Raw genomic sequence first — 19,316 nt, 5'->3', positions numbered from 1 at the left:
TGGGTCTGAAAAGCTGCCTCAGTCCACGTAGCAGATTTATAAAAGCAGGTTTGACTCTGGACTCTCAGGCTCAAGGGCCCAAAGGAGCCAGGAGAATAAGATGGTGGGTCTGATGTCCGCAGGGCAGCCGGAGAAGAGATTGCGTGTTCAGTCCGGAAACACAGCGTGTTGATTGTAGGAGTAAGGGACAGAAAACGGTCCTGTCTGTACAGGAAAGGAAAAGGCCCAGGAGGAAGAATGTCGTAGCTGGAAGCCTGGGTGCACAGGCCGAGTTAGTCGTGTGTGTTCTGAGCCCGGCGGCGCCTGTCCTTCTGTGCCACAGAGCTTACTGTGCTGGGGCCTGTGCATGTGTCTGGGTGTGTTTCAGGCTGCGCGACTTCATTTTCTTCTCACCTTTATGAACAGATGAAAGAGTCCTAGGTATGCAGTGGTTGTCTTGTTATTCACAATACAGTAGTACCTCGGTTTTCGAATGTCTCTGTTGACAAACATTTTGGATTATGCACACCGTAAACCCAGAAGTAAATGCTTCGGTTTTCGAACACGCCTCAGAAGTCGAACATATCACACGGCTTCCACTGAGTGCAAGATCCTGAGGCCCAGCTGTCAGCTGTTTTCAAATGTTTCAGAACTCGAACGGTCTTCCGGAACGGATTATGTTCGAAATCCGAGGTGCCACTGTACACACATCGTTCCTTGCATAAGCCCTGAACTGTCTTCAGCTGATGAACGGGGCTTTGGGAGGTCGGGGTAGAGGGAGGAGGTTAGTGCAGTGGGTATGGGCGGGAGTCGGTATATGTGAGGGAACAAAGAAGGAAGTCCTTAGAGAAAGAAATGAAGATACGGATGGAGGGCCCAAGAACCGAGGGCAGGGCAAGGTACTAAAACCAGCAGCTAATACTGGTTTTGTTTTTCATTCTATCAAACATTTTATGTGGATAACCTCATCTTATCCCTCAACAGTTCTACGGGTGGGCTCAGTTATCCCCATTTGGTGGATGAGAAAACCCAGGCACAGGTTAGATACCTCGCCCAAGGGTTATGAATGAGTCAGTGGTGAAGCTGTGGTTTGAATTCAGGAAGTATGATTTCATAGCCCCAGCTCATAATCAGTACGCCGCATGGCTCCCTGTTATAGAAGAAGGAAATAATCCACAAGAAAGTAACTTGAAAAAGAAAGAAGAGGACCCAAGTGGGGCAACTGAAAGGAAAAGGCTGCATGAGCACAGTCACTGGATAAGCTATGGGCTGCGTCCTGTGCGTGGAGGTAGAGAGGTTAGAATCGGGCTGGCTGCCTGGACCGTGGATGGCGAACAGGGATGGGCGCATGCTGGGGAGTCGGGTATGTGGGGAGACAGAGCTCGGGAGGCTGTGGGCACTCGCCGGTGCGGGGCTGAAGAAGCCCCGTGGCACATCACCAGTGGGCATTTGTGAGAAGCCTGTGCCCATCAAGAATTGGCCCAGGCAAACCATGTCGTCTTCTTCAAGCTGGAGATGTCACATTGGGTGGGTGGGAATGCACAAAAGAGGGGTGACCGTTCTTGTTTGGTTTTGGTGTGTGTGGCCTTCAGCCTTGTGTTCTCTTCAGTGCCAGGCAGTGTGGCCATGGAAGCCAGCTCTGATGGAGAGGAGGACGCAGAAAGTACAGACAAGGTAACTGAGACAGTGATGAATGGCGGCATGAAGGAAACTCTCAGCCTCACTGTAGATGCCAAGACAGAAACTGCGGTCTTCAAAAGGTAACCAGAGGCGGGTCATACTGGCAGTTCAGGTGGGGAGGGTACTGGGCAGGGAACCTCAAGTGTTCACATCGTTAATTTGATTCAGATGTGGCTTCAGAGATTAGCCTGACATCCTTCTAACATCTCTGTTAAACTCAATAAATCTTCATGAAGAGATGGAGAGTTTGGGTGCCTAAGTCTGTCTGTCTGTGTCTGTCTCTCTCTATCTCTAGTATTCAGACTTATTTAAGTCTAGCAGATTCAAAATATATGAATGTAAAAACTTGACAAACCTTTAGTCATAGTAGAAACTAACTCGTATGCAGTTCATTTCAAAGCTCAGCCCGTGAAAACCCCAGCTCCGCCTTATGCAGACCGTTTCCCGACACAGCGCGGTCGTTAGAGCTCAGGAAGCTTTGGTCTCCATGGTGTGCACACCCTTTCAGCTCACACGAAGGCACGCTTCCCAGCTCATTGTAAGGTCACTACACAACAAGGCGTGAAAGAGAAAAATGAATTGTAGGCTAACTTCCTGTGTGGGCATATGTGCACAGAACTTTTAAGTTAAAAGCCAGCAAACCAAATCCAGTGATGTATTCTTAAGTCACGACCAAAAATGTATCCTACGAATGTGAGGATATTGTAACATTGCAAAGGTTATTGAAGGTAATTCACAGATAGATAAAAGGACAAAAACCATTTGGACCTTCAGTAGGTGGTGGGGAGAAGCATTTAATAAAAATGGAAACCGTTCATGACTTAGCAGCCAGAAATAGGCAGTAGCTGCCTAAAACTGATGGAAGTGTCTACTGAAAATCTACAGTGGACTTAATTCTTAACGGAAGCATTAGAAGTGTTCCCTTCAAAGGCAGGACCCAGACGTGCAGAACCCCCCATTACTGCTTCTCTTCACCGCTATGCTGGTGGTCTTAGCAAATGCAGTATAAAATTTTTAAAAAGGGGTAAAGATTTGAAAGAAATAAAATGATTATTGTTTGTAGATTATTATTTTCTACATAAAAATTTCTGATTGAGTCTATAGACAAGTATTAGAACTACTAGGAAAGTTTAGCAAGTTTGCTGGATGCACAAATCAAGGGCATCCTATGAACCAACACCAGATGTTCCACAAAGGAAATGATTGATAATTTGACTTTATTTAATTTCTAACATTCCAAAAGAGGTGATAAAATGAAAAGACAAGCCATAGCCATCAAGGAAAGATTCAGGAGGAGGATCGAGGAAGAACCTAATATCAGTAAGAAAGAGACAAGCTAATAACAGTTTTTGAAATGGATAGACGATACCAACAAGCCCAGTACCTGTGGAGGAAAATGGAGCACACCCACTCCTGAGCGGGTCGGCCTCACAGCAGCAGGTGTGTCGTTACATCAACGATGCAGGGCCGTTTCGTGCATATTAGTCTGCTAGTTTCTGTCTTAAGTTGTTACAGAAAATATAAAAAGTGCAAACACTGCCTAGATCTTTTTATGAGGCAGTGAAATGTTCATTCCAAAACCAGATAGGGATAATTACATATAACGATCGACTCATGTCACTTACAAGAAAACTAAATGCAAAAACCCTATATAAGTATTTGCTAATTGAATCCAATAGCGTATTAAAAATAATCCATAATGATCCATTAGAATTCATTGCTGGTCTGCAAGGATGGTTCAACATCAGACAAATCTGTCAGTGAAATTCACCATATATTAATAGACTGGAAGAAAAATTGTTTGATATTTCTGATGAAGCTTTTGACAAAGTTCTGTACCCATAGATGATTAAAACAGAGTAAAGCAGAAACAGAAGTGAATTTCCTTACCTCTGTATGAGATAAGTACCAAAATTCTACAGCAGAAATGACACTCACTAAGGGCGTTTTCGGTGCATTCATTTAAAGTGAGGAACAAATAAGGACGGCCCCCATCACTACCACTGTGTGGGCAGCCGTGCGCAATGTTCGGAGGAAAGAAGAAGAAATAGAAGTGTAGGTAAGATTAGATGGCAAGTGGTAAAACTGTTAGTGTTCACAGATAGTGATCAATTATTATCCAGGGAAAGTTCAGGAAAGCCGCTGGGTAAGAGAGCTCTTAAAAATCAGTAGCCTTTCCCTACATCAGTAATAAGCAGCTAGGCTGTATAACAGGAGGCAGAGGACCAGCCACAAAACACATCAGACTGTAAGTTATTTAGGAATTCTGTCAGCCCAGGTGCCTATAGAGAAAGCGTGGAAGTCCCGTAACAGCCACTGCAGATCTGGATGCATGGAGCCCCACCCACGCTCTGTGATGGGACAGCTGAGTGGGGCAGAGAGGTGCCCGTCACCAGATCAACCTTTAAGTTTAATGCAATTCCAATCACAATTTCAATTGGATTTTTAAAATGTTAAACACACTCTGAAATTTATGGGGAATAATAAGGTTCCCAAATTGGTGAGAGACTCAGAAGGAAGATTAAATGAGAGACTTGTGCTGGCAGCTACTCGATCTGCTGCAAAGTCAGTAATTCTAACAGTGTGATCTTAGTGTACAAACAGGTGAAGGGGCCAGTGTGATGGGGGAGCCTAGTAACAGCGGGGGTGGGGGCGCCGGGAGCCTGGCTCACCACAAGGGGACAAGTGAAACGAGAGCCCCCTCGACCAGCAGTTAGTTCCAGGGGGGTTAAAGGTCCAATGTGTGGTGCTGTCTGCGTGCCCAGCACTGTTCTCTGAACGGTTCACGTGTGCTAACTCCTTCATTTCTCTCGAGAACCCTAGAAGATGAGAACTGTGGTTATCATCCCACTTTCCAGATGAGGAAAATGAGACTCCAGAGTTAAGTGATGTGGCCAGAGTCTCCTGGTCGTTAGAAGAAAATGCAGTGTGTCTTTCTGACCTGTGGGCAGAAAAGGACTTCCTTTTTAATAACGAAACAAGAAAATTTGCAAAAACAAACCATAATGCGAAGGGTAGAATTGGATTACATCAAAGTTAAGAATTTCTGGTTGATAAAGCACTGTACTCACAGTCACGAGGCAGACAGCAAGTGGGGGGGGGAGGAAGTTCACAGTATCTCAGTCAACAAGACAGTATTCGATTCCTGTCAACCAGGAAGGGAAAGATAGAAAATCCAAATCAGAAAATGGGCAAAAGAGCGCAACAGGCACTTTACAGCCAAGGAAATCCAACAGGGCTAAAAGAAAGAGAGCTGCTCAAAACACTCGTCATCCGGCATCTCTTACGAGAGGAGCAGGAGTCATGACAAGTGTCGGGGGGCTCTGGGGCCGAGCCTGGTCGCCCTGCTAGTGGGGAATGCAGCCAGGGGCTCCCTTGTCAATGACCACGTTTTCCACCGCTGGGTGTAGAGTCCGGAGAAACCCCAGGCATTCCCTGGGGCCCTGCGCCCTCCGGTCATTGCAGCAGCATGTGCAGAGGTGCGAGGTGGAGGGCAGTTCGGGCCTAGTCACTGTGAGAAGCCAGATAGAACTGAGGTGCACACAGTAGGGTCCTGTGTCACAGCAGGGACAGGTGCTCTTCCAGACGGCTCATTACAGAGATCAGTGCAATGAGGGGAACGATCCAGTGCCACTTACATGACTCAAAATGCCTGTATGCAATGACTGCATTTTATGGGGTGAAGGTCATGTGTATAAAACACCTCGTTTATGGGTAGGGACTGGACAGTGGGGGTAGACTAATGAACCAGGTCACTCAGATTGTCCACAAATCTTTAGTTCATTTTCCTCCTTACAAATTGCCTGGGCCTATCCGAAAGCCACGCAAGAAACCATCTTAAGATTCCGTTTTTCATAAGCAAATCCAGGACAGGACCAGCTCTCAGAATGGTGGACCTTCCCAGAGGGAACCGCCAGCCGCCCTTCAGCTAATTTTAGGGCCACCTTGATTGTGTCAACGTGGCAGTCCAGACAGAACAGGCAAAAGTCTAAATTTCAACCCCCAAACAATTGAAAGCGTTTGCTGCTTGTCTGTCTTTACCAAGAACCCTCGGGGAGGGGAAGTAACCTTTCAGGTGGTATTTCCTTCTGACCCCCGCGGGGCAGTTTTCACCTGTTCTGGCCGCTGTTCGTGGCTTTCCTCCTTCTGGGTGTCTATACTTCTCACGCGTGGTTGGAGGGCAATTTGAGAAGTTCAGTCCTGGTTTAGGCCGCGTGTCACCTGCCCACATGACATCAGCCCGCAAGCTGATGGGGGTCTGTCCTACTGACTGTTTAAATGGTGGGCTCAGCCCGGAAAGCAAAATGCTTTAACTAAAGACTCATTCCTTCAAACAGGTTCATTTGACACCTTCACCGAGTCTGCAGATTTGCTTATGTGCAGTCGTGGACATAGTATTCCCCAAATTCCTCATTTATAGGAGTGTTCTGAAACTCTTGTACATTTCTTTTTCTGTTTTGCACACTGGGCTTCAGAGTGTTGAAATCCTATCGGTATGTACAGGCGTGCGGGCCCGTTCTTCCCCAGACACCAGCTGCATTACATCGTCCCGCTTCCGGTCCCCACTGTGCGTGAGCCTCTCCCTCTGTCGGTTCCCAGTCTCTGTCTGGTGCCTGTGACCCCCCCCACCTGAGCATGCTCAGCCCCGGGCCTGTGATCCATGGCACCCACGACTTCCAGCGCCATCTGCATGTGCCCTCATCTGCCCCCCCGGCCTGGGACCGTGGCGTTTCACACTGTCTGTCGTCCTCTTTCCTGCAGCGAGGAAGGAAAACTGTCTACCTCTCAAGATGCTGCCTGTAAAGATGTGGAGGAGAGCCCGGAGACGGCCCCCCGGCCCCCCAGCAGTCGCCCGGAGCAGAGGTAACGGCCCACTTCCTTGGATTCTGCCCAGGCCCTGCTCTGGCCTTGGCTGTTGTCACCTGGGCGCGGGGAGGGAAGTTGGCATCGGGAGCATGGGACACAGGAGGGAGTCATTCAGTTGTCCTGACACGTTCCGTGACTTACTCAGCACAGTAACGTTTTTCTCAGTCTTCACGGAATCAGGGTGACTGAGCTGAGAACTCAGAAATAACAGTTTATCTCCTGACCCCAGCAGTCGAAAACTGACCTGTGTTTGGAGATTCAGTAACATCACTGGCCCTTCAAGAAATATGTGGGAGGGGCAGCTGGTTAGCTCAGGTGGTTAGAGCGCGGTGCTCTTAACAAGGTTGCCGGTTCGATCCCCGCATGGGCCAGTGAGCGGCGCCCTCCACAACTAGATTGAAATAACTATTTGACTTGGAGCTGATGGGCCCTGGAAACACACAAATAAATAAAAGTTTTAAAAAAAAATCTGGGAATGAAAGGGTCCCATGCTGGCATTACCCAGCCCCCTTTTTTGATGAGGCATTAAGTTGAGACCATGGAGCCGCCCCTCCCGGACTGGGCCCCCAAATTCTCATTGGTTCCATGAAGTCACACAGCTGCCAGGCACAAGCAGCTCCTGGCGCCTGTTTTCCTGCCCAGACACGCCCCTGTGACACATGGGGAGGACTTTCCTGGAGGCCCTTTCACAAGTGTAGCTAAATATTCTCCACTGTTAGGTGAGGCCTGTTTGGTTTAGTTTTTGTAAACTTGTCTTCACTGAAAACCTCACTACCAGGGCTGAGTGATTTGGAGTGTGGTGTTTTCTTTCCAGTTACCTTTTTCTCAGGCTGAGCCAGCGCTCTGAAGGGATAAGCCGAGCCAGGGACGAGGATTTGCCCCCAGTATTTCCAGAGTTAACTCTTCTGGTTAAATATATCTATCTGTGTATCGTCCCTCAGGAATACAGTCATTTTAGAGAAGTTGTACTTTCCCCCTCCCAAACCCCCCCAACCAAAAACCTTCTAGGCATTTTAGGGGTGACATTCCCAGCGGGACCAGCAGAGGGCACTCTTTAGTCGCTGGTTGGGCGACTCCGCTTTTGTTTCTCTCCTGGAAATTATAGCCAGAATGAAGGGTTTGCTTTTGTAATTAAAAACACACATATTAATTGTAAGAACTGTTTGAGCATGTTGGCTCTGGTGAAGGCTTTGGGAGGCGGAGGCAGCGTGGAGGGCGGGTGACACCCCAGCTTTGGGCATCCAGCCCTGGCAGTGTTTCTAAAGGTTCGGGCAAGTCACTTTTTCTGCCTGGGGTCTTCAGTGTATGTTATTTTAAAGGTCCTTTGTAGGTCTCACTCCCAATCAAGTGATGTCATCTCGCTGACTTCTACCTGTAAGTTCCTTGCTATTGAGCGCTGTCTAGAAGGCAGGATAGGCCACGTCTGTCCCAATTGGAGTGTTGCTTTGGGCATCCGGTCTTGGATTCTCTGACATAAATGGTCCAGAAGGCTTGGGATAATATCCTTGGCTCATTTCCTCAGGGGAACCGTTCCCCTTGCTCTTCTCCCTGCCTAGAAACATCCAATCTGCAGGCAGGAAAAACTGGGGAGAACCAGTGGCAGAAGAGGGGCACCACATGTGTCCATGCATTTGTCCATCTGCCCTTCCTCGTCCAACACACGTCTGAGGGTGGCAGCCAGTGGTCTAGGCCCGATGAGAAGACAGTAGCAGAACAGAGACACATAGGGGCGCGCAGAAAGGGGGCCTGATGAAGACTAGATCCAGCGGGTGAAGGGACAGACAGCCCGTGTTAGGTCGGGCGGCGGGGAACGGCCTCAGTGGGTGACATCTGAGCTGCCCTTGCGGCCGGGAGAAGGTAAGTTTCCTGATGTGCCACATTCATGTTCTTACAGCAGCTCGTGGCAGTGTCGGCGACAAAAGGCCATTTGGGACTTTTCCTAAGCAGTCTGCCCCACAGGGCTCCTGTCACAGCCAAGCATCACGGTGATCCCTCGGGCTGTCCGGTGTGCACTGCTGCTTGTCGGGCATATCTGACACCTGTGCCCGCCCGTGTGCTCGGCACTTTGTACACGTCGTCTGCTTGCAAGTCCCCCGCGGGGGTTATTGTCCCCTTTCCACCGGGGGAGAAAGCTGAACTGAGAGAGGTTACAAATTCAATTAAGGTCACAGTGAGTGGTGAGGGCAGGATGTGCCCGGTTATGTCTGAGTCTAGAACTCTCGGTGCCTGTGTCGCTGATACATTGAGACGCCATCAAATGTGAGGAACATGCATTGTGTGGAGCTGCCTTCTGGGTCCTCGGGACGATTACAGGTGTCTGAAGCGTTTTATGTGTGCATTTTGATGCTGGTTCACAAGTACTTCCCAATGGGCCTCCAGCATCCTTCCCCAAGTCTGCTTTGTAGGATTGTGGGTGATGCCATCCAGAGCGCAGCACGGCGGACTCGGTATTCCGTCCCCACTGTGTCCATTTAGTATCCCGCCTGTCCCTCCCCCTGTAAACCTGAGCACGTTCGTTCCAGTCACACCTTTGTTCTCAGCGGTTGGTCCTGTTGGCAAGCTTTTCCTCTCGTTTCCTTTTTCCCCTCAGTAGCAGAGTCTTATGTTTCAAGTGAAATTTTGTGTGGATTCCGATACACGGAACAGATAAAAAGCTGCATTCAAGAAGGCGTGTGCTCCGGGAGCAGCTTAGATCCATGGGCCTGGCCAGGCCTGTACTTCCAGAAAGCCGGGAGGGGGCTGGTTTCATGGCGTGCCCGCTGTCCTGTAGGCCTGGCGAGCGCCCACGCAACCAAAGCCTAAGAAGGAGCTTAGCGGCTCTTCAGTTAGACTTTCTGGAGCTTTGGGTAAACGCATTTCTGAAGCGTTTCATTAAGTCACTGCTGAGTGCCAGGCTGCATGCCCGGCCTTGCATGGGCAGCTTTGAAATAAATGTTCCCCACCCCCGGGGCAAAAGCAGTTTATCTTCTGGCTCACGTTCCTGTGTAAGTGCCTCCCTCAGGCGTCTGTCTCTTACTCCGTAGGACTGACCAGCCAAGCCTGCCAGGCGACACCTCAGTGAACGGGCCTGTATGATGAGTGGCCTCTGCTGCCGCTGACGGAGGACTGCCGACTGCCAGCGTTCAGGGGCTCGGCTCGGCTGCAGCCGCTGCTGCACTCTCTCGGCAAGCGGTCAGGGCCAGCAACCGTTACATTCTAGATGCTCAGACGTTGTACAGAGAGACTCAGAAGTGTACAAATATTGCACATTGACAAATACCAAGAATTTTTGCGTATGTTTATATTGTATTGTTCTAAATAATGGGTAGCCTGTGAAATAAGACCTTGCCACCCATGTAATAATAGTAGTAATACTATAGTTAAAATGGCTGTAAGAATAGTTTTATAAAAGTGAATACACAGATCTATTGTATTTGAAACATAACTATTTGACAATTATTAGTGTGACCAAAGTATTAGGCAGTTTTCATACATTTTTCACCTTGTACAAAATTGAATTCATTTTTCTTCCAGGTTGGCAAGGAGTTGTAGGATTGAAATGCCCTCTAAGTGTTATTTTGGTTGTTCTAACTTACAAAAGTGATTTTGAGTAAGAAATATTTGGTGTTCTTTTTATAACCAGTTTCGGATTGGTGACTGTTTTCTGTATTGTTTAAAACGGATCAAAAAATGTAAGTCTATTGGTAGAGATTAAGTATTTATTGCAACAACTTAGTTGATAAATTGATGTTATTGTAAAGCCATATGTTCTGTTCAAGTCTTGTTTGCTTGAAATGATTATTCCTACAGGTGAAACACTAGACTATTTGGAGTGTACATGGCTTGTGGTTTGGGTTTTCTTGTTTTTCGTTTTTTGTTTTTTTGTTTTCTTTCGGTAGTTCATCTGCCTTTTAACCCATTCACCAAATTTTACCTTGTTAACAAGCATCACCAATGAACATTTCAGAGCAATCTGCGTATTTAACGTACCAAAATCCTATTAGGCAAGTCAGTTGAAAAATGCTCGTGCCGCTAATGGAATTCATTTTACAGGCTAGTATTTTTACACTAGAAATCAACATCCGGCACCTAAGCATGTTAATTGTTTTACTGTACCTTGTGAGGTTTTCACTCGTAAATTCTAAACCAGTCTATTTTTTTAGAACTGGTTTGTGTATATATATAGTGATTATGGATACTAATTCAATGTAATTTATAATTTTCTATGTCAATATAAGAATACATCACAGCCTTCTCAAACAGCTGAAGCAATATATTGTATATTGCCATATCGTCTGGTGAAAGGGTTAAATTTCTTCACCTCTTGCACTTTTAGATGCAAATCAGTTTTTCATTTCTGTAATAGAAAATTATTCACGTATTTTTACATCATTTGTTTTTCCTGACCAGTATTTAAAACCAAAAGGATATTCTGAAAAATGGACAACGATTTTTTTAGAAATAGCATCCCAAGCAGCGTGCCTAAACATTACATTACATATGGAAATAAAAAAATCAAATGTCTAATGCCTTATTTCTTATTTACTTTTCCATTGTAAATGGTGTGGAAACTCTTGGTGAGGTTTACAGAGGCACACGGAGCCCTCAAGGACAGTGGAGTCAGCGGTGCGTCGGGGACAGATGGCGGGGTGCCCTGCTGGGCCTTGCGCCCCTCAGGAACGCTTTCTGTGTGAGTGCCTCTTCAAAGAGACTGTCTCATGTGTCCCCCTGGGACCTGGCACCGCCGGAGGACTGTGTTGCTTTCGCTCATCTCAAGGATGCTGACTTCTGTGGCACAGGACCTCGGGGACCACTGATGGATGACGCACTCTGGTCTCACCTGGTGAGAGCTTTGCCGGCAACCGCCGGGCTCGGCTCCAGGCGTGGCACACGCTGCCTCTGTCCGTGAGGATTGCGTTTGCTCGGCTTCTCCGTCCCACCCGAGGTAACAGGCTTATTTCATCCCGCCTGCTGCTGATGAAAGAGCATTTGGGGTTTTAGTTTGGGGTAGTGTTTTGTGTTGCTTGTCTGTGTGGCAGGGAAAGGACACGAGGATGGGAAGGACGACAGCCTGTTGGGGTTGGAGGGTACCAGCCCAAGGACGACCAGGAGCGAGCACACTCATTACTTTCTACTTTAATTTCTGTGTATCGGCCATCCTGAATTGCAAGACTAATAGATGTCTACAATACAATACCTGTATTAAAAATAACAACAACAAAAATAAAGCCTGATTCTGTTTCTAGAAATCTCCTTGTACCTTGCTTGGGCTTTCACAACCGGACAGGGTGTGGGGGCCATGTTGAGAGAACGTCACTGACTGTCCCGGTCGGGGCTCCCTGATGTCCCTCATGTTCTACACGGGCGGCTGTGCAGGGAGCCTGGCCTGTACCGAGTTACGGTGTGTGCCACCCGGCGGGACAGGGCTCCTTCCGCCCGCCGCTGTCACCCAGACACGAGAACCATCAGTGCACAGGTGACGGGAACAGCCATGAGCCCTTGTCCTGAGATGGTTTGTCGGGTCCCTAGCTTGTCTTCTCCATGGGCAGCACTTCCCTAGCCTGGATTTTTTGGCTTCCAGCCCTGCCAATAACTAGTGGTAAAATTCCACAGCTGTTGGGGCGGCTGGTTAGCCCATTTGGTTAGAGCGTGGTGCTATTAGTACCAAGGTTGCTGGTTCAATCCCCGCATAGGCCACTGTGAGCTGCGCTCTCCTTAAAAAAAAAAAAAAACTCCTCAGCCGTTCTACAATGACATTTAAAATGTGACATTCCCACTGCTTATTTTTCATTCTCCTTCCACCGATTTGCATAAACAAAGATCCTTGTGGTGGTTAGAGCCAGTCACCAGGTCCCACCCAGTGCACCAGTCTGGGCACACACCTGTACCCCCTGGGCTCTGCGGGCATCTCACTGGGTGGCCAGTGCTCGTGCTCATACCCCCCCCCCCGACACTCATAAAGCTCACCTCTCTTCGTGTCCACTTCTTTCTGTCAGAGGGGAAATGGTGGTCGCAGGTTCATAGACAGACGGGAGATCGAAGAGTCCTTGCCGTGTGATGATAAGCAGCTTGTAATGTTAGCTGATAGCTCTTCACTCACTTCTCAAGCCTGTAATGTCACCTGCTCACCAACCTGAAGCCTGGCTTTGAGCTGCTGGTGTACTTAAAACCTGCACCCCCAGAAAGCTCCAGTGCCTGCGCTCCGAGCGGATGGCTTTGATGATGCTTCTGCCTCCGGGTTGGGTGTCCCCGCCAGCCTGTGGTGACACAGCTGTACTGCGACACGGCCGTGCCCACTCTGCGGACCGTGGCCGCTTCCGCACGGCAGTGACAGTTAGGGGCTTGCATCGCTTCACTCGTTCCATAGCCTGTGAGTGTTCTTTATTCGGTTTCCTTTCTCTGGGTCCTGTTCCCTTCGTACTGCCATGTCTGCGTCCAGTGCTTGCCGGCTTCCTGCACCCTTACCATCCTGTGTATCATTCCATGCCTACCTAGTAAACAGATGGTGCCACGCTGCCTCTCAGGTGACTCTCCCATGTAGGTTACAGACGCAGCCCACAGGGTTTCACACCGTTTCATGGAAGGCACTTGGGTGAGTTGTGTTGTTTTTTCCTGTGTAATTATTTGGTGACCTAAAACTGGGTTCTTACTGTGTGCCAGACACTGTCCTAAGTACTGGACATGCATTAACTTTTCCTCCCAGCGGTTTTATGAAATAGCTCTCCTCACTACATGTACAAGAGGGACACAGAGGTCAAGTAGTTTTGTCCAAGGATGACAAGCTAGCAAGTGACAGTCGTGAAGATTAAGTGTTAACACATTTAATATATAACAGAACAATGCCTGGCTCTGTAAATGCTCAATTAATATTAGCTGTTATTACTCTAGTACACACATTACCTCTCTGCCGCCCCCCCCCTCCAATCAAATCTTCCGGTGTATTTTTCTTAGAATTTTGACAATTTAATTTCTGAGTAGAGCAACAAATGAGTGGAGACTGGCTGTATGGGCTCTTTGATAGTCGATAGAACAATAAAACTTACAGCCATAGCAATAGACAAAGGCTGATGGCTGGTGTACAAAACAGTTCTGAAACAGACCAGTGCATGTAGGAGAATTAAATTTGATAAGCCTACAGGAGTAGACAAGTTTGAGCAACCTGTGGGACTGCCCCCCACTTGCTACTGGACCCGACTCCCAGTTGGCCACCTTCAGGATACACTGGCAGAGTTGAATAGTTGTAGTGGAGAGCACATGGCCTGCAAACCCAGAAAAATTTACTATCTGGCCCTGAACAGAAAAAGCTTGCCAACCCCCAGGTCAATGAAATGGAACAGAATCCAGAAATAGACCCACAAATACATGGTCAGCTGATTCTCAACAACGTTTCAAGGCATTTGCATGAGGAAAGGAATCTTCAACCAACGACTGGATTATTTGTATGGAAAGAAAAGAACCTTGACTCCTATCATACTCCAAAATCCAAAATAGATCACAGGTCTAAATGTATCAGCATGTAAGCTTCTAGAAGAAAACATACAGTAGTACCTGGGTTTTCGAACGTCTCCGTTGATGAACATTTCGGTTTACGGACTCCGTAAGCCCAGAAGTAAATGCTTCGGTTTTCAAACGCCTTGGAAGTCTTAACATGTCACATGGCTTCCGCTGAGTGCAAGATCCTGAGGCCTAGCTGTCGGTTGTTTTCCAACGTTTCAGAACTCGAACGGTCTTCTGGAATGCATTACGTTAGAAAACCGAGGTAACCACTGTACCTAAATAGTTCTGGAATGGGCAACAGCTACTTAGGACACAAAGTACAAATCACGGAAGAAAAGGAATTAAGCTTCCATCACAATTACACTTTTCTGCTCTTCAAAATGAACAGGTAGGCCATCGACTGCCGGAGAAAAAGATTACTTGTGTGTCCTGGGAAAGGCTCATATCCTGAAGATAGAAAAATGCAAATCAAAAATAAAGTGAAACACCCAATTTAACAAATGGACAAGAGACTGGAACAGACCTTCACAAAGAAGATGTGAACGGCCAGTAAGAATGGGAAAAGTCGTTTGATGTCATTAACCAGTGGGGAATGCAGATGAAAACCACAGGAAGATATTATTGTCCATCTGTCAGAATGGCTATAAAAGACCGACCACACCACACACCGGATGTGGAGCCACTGGAACGCATATCGCCATCTAAAATGATACATTTAATTTGGAAAACTGCTGGGTAAGTTTTCTTATTTTTTAAATGAGGCATACTTCAGTCTTATGACTTGGCAATTGTAGATACTCACCCAGGAGAAATGAAAGTCCACCCACAAAAGTTGTACACCGGTGTTTAATGTCGTTTTATTCATAGTAACAAAAGATGAAAAACATCCAACAACAGGAAAATGGATAAGCAGATCATCCTCACTCTTAGGGGTGATGACAGCAATTTACCTGATTCATTTGGAGACAGCCTGCATTTTGGGATCTGTGCCTAAGTGTTCTTTCTTGCATTTGCTGGCCTGCAGAGGCGTGTGTCTTGGTCTGTCGTCTGCCCAGGCTTTCTGTCCCTCTGAACAGGACCCGTGGCTGTCCAGCTCCGCCAGTGGTTAGGCGTGGAATTCTGTCTAAATCAGGAGTGAGGGACTGGCAAGCCCATTTATTTCGCTGCACATCTCAAGCTAGAATTTCTAACCAGGTTTTTTCCATTTGTCTCCCATGTCCTCATTCCCACTTATTTCTGAACCTTTCAGAGTTTCCCCTAGTCCCCCTCCCAAACCAAGAAAAATTAGAAAGGATATAAGTTGTTAGTAAATCTAGATTCTTTTTTTGGTTGATTTTTTACTAGATTCTCTTTTTAAAAGACAGATGGTCAGACGGGTTGAAAATAAAACCCAGCAATATGTTGTTTATGTGAAAGTCATAAAGGTGACAGGCTGAAAATAAGCAAATGGTAAAATAGAGGAAAATGCAAACAAAAACATAATATCAGGCAAAGTGGAATTTAAAGTTTAAAGCACTGTATAGAGTTAAAAGACTATGCATCAAATTATAATTATAGCAGCTAAGCATAATTATTAGAAATGCAAGGTAAAGGGACTTTTGTTTCCAACTACAAGTGATTTTTATCAGATTAAACATCCTGCCAACAGTATCAGTAAAAGTTTTAGACTAGCTATTTGAAGCCACTGGAGAGCAAATAAGGCTACAGGTGCTCAAAAGACCAAGATCCTAGAAAGAAAGGAAATGCATTGAAGGATAAACCTGACATATGATGCCAGGTTTTTCCTCTTGTGGCTGTTTCTAACTAAGGAACATGAGGTCCAGCAGAAAGCAGAGGCTCAGAGCTCTCCGGAGTCTTACAGGGCTGGGAAGACTGACAGGACAAGGTCCTGGAGGAAAGAGAACCATAAAGAAGTGAACCTGACATGCTCTTCCTTTCCTCTCGAGGCCTTTGATGATTCCTAAGCTATGCGAGGAAGAGACGCCAAAAAGCCAAGCAGAAAACTGTAGCTAAGAGGCTGAGAAGGATCACCAGACATTTCTCCATGTTGGGGGGCAGAAATTGGGAGTTTAGGGACTTCCAAGGAGGAAGGACTCTGGTAAATGTTGAAACCACTGAAGGACTACACCCTGGAACACATCAGAGGTCAGTCTTCCAGTTTCTACTGGAAGAAACAGATCCCCTCTCAAGGAAAATTGTCCCATCCAAAATCTACACCATTTTTCATGCACAATGTTGGTACTCTATAAAAGTTCCTTAGATGTGCCAGAAAACAAAACGTGGAATTACTGAAAACTGGAAGAAAACAGACAATGGATCCAGAGCTTAGAGGTTTTAGACTTTAAAATACGACTAATATATTCAAGACAGTAGGTGATCAAGAGAATTTCACCAAAGAACTGGAATCTATTACAAAAAAAAAAGTCAAATGGAAATTCTAAAACTGAAACAAATAATTGAAATTAACCCAACAAATGAATTTAAAAGCAGATTGGGCAAAGCTGAATATAAAATTTATGAACTTAAGATAGTCTGTAGAAAACATTCAGACAAGTATGGAGAGGAAAAGGATGGAAAATACAGAAAATGACCTAAGAAAAATATAGGCTACAGTAAAAATGTAATATAGTGTATTTGGAGTCCCAGAAAGGAAAGAAGAAAGAATGGGGTAGAGGAGACCAACAAGAATTTCCCAATCTATAGAATCAAGAAACTTACGAGTGACGAGGGGGATAAATAGAGAACCACAACTAACAGCATCATAATAAAGCCACCAAACCCCAAAGAAAATCTAAAAGCAGTTGATAAAAGGACATTGCCTCCAATAGATACGTTACTTTTCAGTAGAAATGATGAAAGCCAAAACAAAAGACATGGAATGATATCTTACATGCTGAAAGAAAAAAATGCCAACCTAGACTTCTATACTTAGCAAATTATCCTCCAAACTGAAAGCAAAATAAAAATATTTTCAGAAAAACAAAAACTGAAAAATAACACCAGCAGAGCTGCACTAAAAGTTTTCTAGGCACAAGGAGCTCCTCCCAGATGGAAGTCAGGCAATGCAGTAAGAATAGAGAGCATCGGACAGAGAAATAAGTGGTAAAAAGAAATGAAAATAACTGTCTTACAGGGTTGAAACTATACTTGAATTAAGGTAGTGTTGGGAAAACTGGATATCCACATGCAAAAGAATGAAATTGGAACCGTATACCATAAAAATCAACTCAAAAATAGATTGAAGATTTAAATGTAAGACCTGAAACTGTAAAAGTCCTAGAAGAAAACATGGGGGAAGGTTTCATGATATTGGTCTGGGCTATGATTTCCCGGATATAACACCAAAAGCAGAGGCAACAAAGACAAAAATAACAAGTGAGACTACATCAACCTAAAAATTTCTGCATAGCAAAGGAAGCCATCAACAAAATGAAACATCAACCTACGAAGGGAGGAAATATTTGCAATCCATATGTCTGATAAGGGGTTACTCTCTAAAATATATAAGGCACTCATATAACTCGATAGGAAGACAAAAAACAGTAACTTGATTCAGAAACGGGCTATGGACTTGAATAGACATTTCTCCAAAGAAGACATACAAATGGACAACAGGTACATGAAAAAATGTGGAATATCACTAGTCATCAGGGAATTGCAAATCAAAACCACAGTGAGATATCTCCTCATACCGTCAGGATAGCTCTTACCAAAAAAAAAAGCAAAACAGGGCCGGCCCGGTGGCTCAGGCGGTTAGAGCTCCATGCTCCTAACTCCGAAGGCTGCCGGTTCGATTCCCACATGGGCCAGTGGGCTCTCCAACCACAAGGTTGCCAGTTGAATTACTCAAGTCCCGCAAGGGATGGTGGGCTCCGCCCCCTGCAACTAAGATTGAACACGGCACCTTGAGCTGAGCTGCCGCTGAGCTCCCGGATGGCTCAGTTGGTTGGAGTGCATCCTCTCAACCACAAGGTTCCCGGTTCAACTCCCGCAAGGGATGGTGGGCTGTGCCCCCTGCAACTAGCAACGGCACCTGGACCTGGAGCTGAGCTGCGCCCTCCACAACTAAGACTGAAAGGACAACAACTTGAAGCTGAACGGCACCCTCCACAACTAAGATTGAAAGGACAACAACTTGACTTGGAAAACAGGCCTGGGAGTACACACTGTTTCCCAATGAAGTCCTGTTCCCCTTCCCCAATAATTAATAAATAAATAAATAAATAAATAAATAAATAAATAAATACAGAATACAGTTTAAAAAAAAAAAGCAAAACAAAAGACAAGTGTGGGTGAGGTTGTAGAGAAATTGGAACCTTTGCAAATTCACTGTTGGTTGCGATGCATAATGGTGCTGTCACTATGGAAAACAGTATGGAGTTTCCTCGAATAATTGAAAAATGAACTATCATGTGATCCACTTAGGGGTATTTATCCAAAAAAACCGAAATCAGGATCTCGTAGAGATATTGGCACTCCCATGTTCATCGCAGCATTCTTCACAATACCCAAGATGTGGAAATAATATGTCCATTGACAGATGAATAGATAAATAAAATACGGTCTATAATACAACAGAATACTATTCGGCCTTAAAAAGAAAGAATTCAGTAGTGACAACAGGGATGAACCTTGAGGACGTTATGCTGAATGAAATAGGCCAGTCGCAGAAGGACAGATAGTGCATGATTCCACTTACACAGGGTATCTAGAATGTTCCAAGAGTGGAATGGTGGTTTCCAGGGGCTGGTGGGAGGGGGCCAGCGGGTCCCTGTATGGGTGACGCTGTACCTTAGCCCCAGGCTGAGGTTGGCAGCCAAGAGAGAAATGGGGACAGCTCCCGAGGGGGGCAGCCGTTGCTTTTTGGCACCTGTATTGTCTTCACACCGGGGGGAGGAGTGGGCCACCTCCACAGACTCAGAACTAAGTCTGGGGAGTCAAATTCTCCATAGACATCCATCGAGGTGTCGGGACCCCAGATGTCCCCCACCAGCCCCCAACACTGGTATGAAAGGTCAGCCGCCGTGAGCATCCAACAGCCTTGAAGTATAGCTCCTCTAAACTTCCCATGGCATGAGATGAGGGGTGTACAGGCCGCTCAAAAAACCCTCTGGCTCTCGCACTACATTTTCAATTATTTGTTAATTGTCCTCAACTTGTCACCATCTGTCTGTCTCAAGGCAGCTTAGTAACAACCATCTAGTGCTACCACCCTCACAGTGGTCCCCACCCTGTATGGTTCAAATGCCTGAATCAGTACCCTGGCCAGTGCCTTTCCCCCACCAGCTCATTCATTGCAGACCCTGCTGGCGACC

At 46.2% G+C, this 19,316-nt stretch overlaps 1 protein-coding gene across 15 annotated transcripts in view; it reads left to right on the top strand.

The window, feature by feature from the left end:
- PPP6R3 (protein phosphatase 6 regulatory subunit 3) overlaps positions 1–11,753 on the top strand; it is a 121,251-nt gene extending 109,498 nt beyond the window's left edge. For 10 of the 15 annotated variants that reach the window (XM_033119210.1, XM_033119199.1, XM_033119200.1 and 7 more), the window contains 4 exons: positions 1,589–1,739; positions 6,135–6,152; positions 6,421–6,522; positions 9,549–11,753. In XM_033119210.1, coding sequence (XP_032975101.1) covers positions 1,589–1,739; positions 6,135–6,152; positions 6,421–6,522; positions 9,549–9,600 — 323 coding nt within the window. In that variant the 3' untranslated portion in view covers positions 9,601–11,753. The remainder of the gene's footprint in view (positions 1–1,588; positions 1,740–6,134; positions 6,153–6,420; positions 6,523–9,548) is intronic. The other 5 variants (XM_033119209.1, XM_033119207.1, XM_033119205.1 and 2 more) reach the window with 1 other exon arrangement.
- Positions 11,754–19,316: the final 7,563 nt, after the last annotated feature.

This window comes from Rhinolophus ferrumequinum, chromosome 11 (assembly GCF_004115265.2).
Source record: "Rhinolophus ferrumequinum isolate MPI-CBG mRhiFer1 chromosome 11, mRhiFer1_v1.p, whole genome shotgun sequence".
Taxonomy (NCBI): Eukaryota; Metazoa; Chordata; class Mammalia; order Chiroptera; family Rhinolophidae; genus Rhinolophus; species Rhinolophus ferrumequinum.
This window is presented reverse-complemented; position numbering and strand designations above follow the sequence as displayed.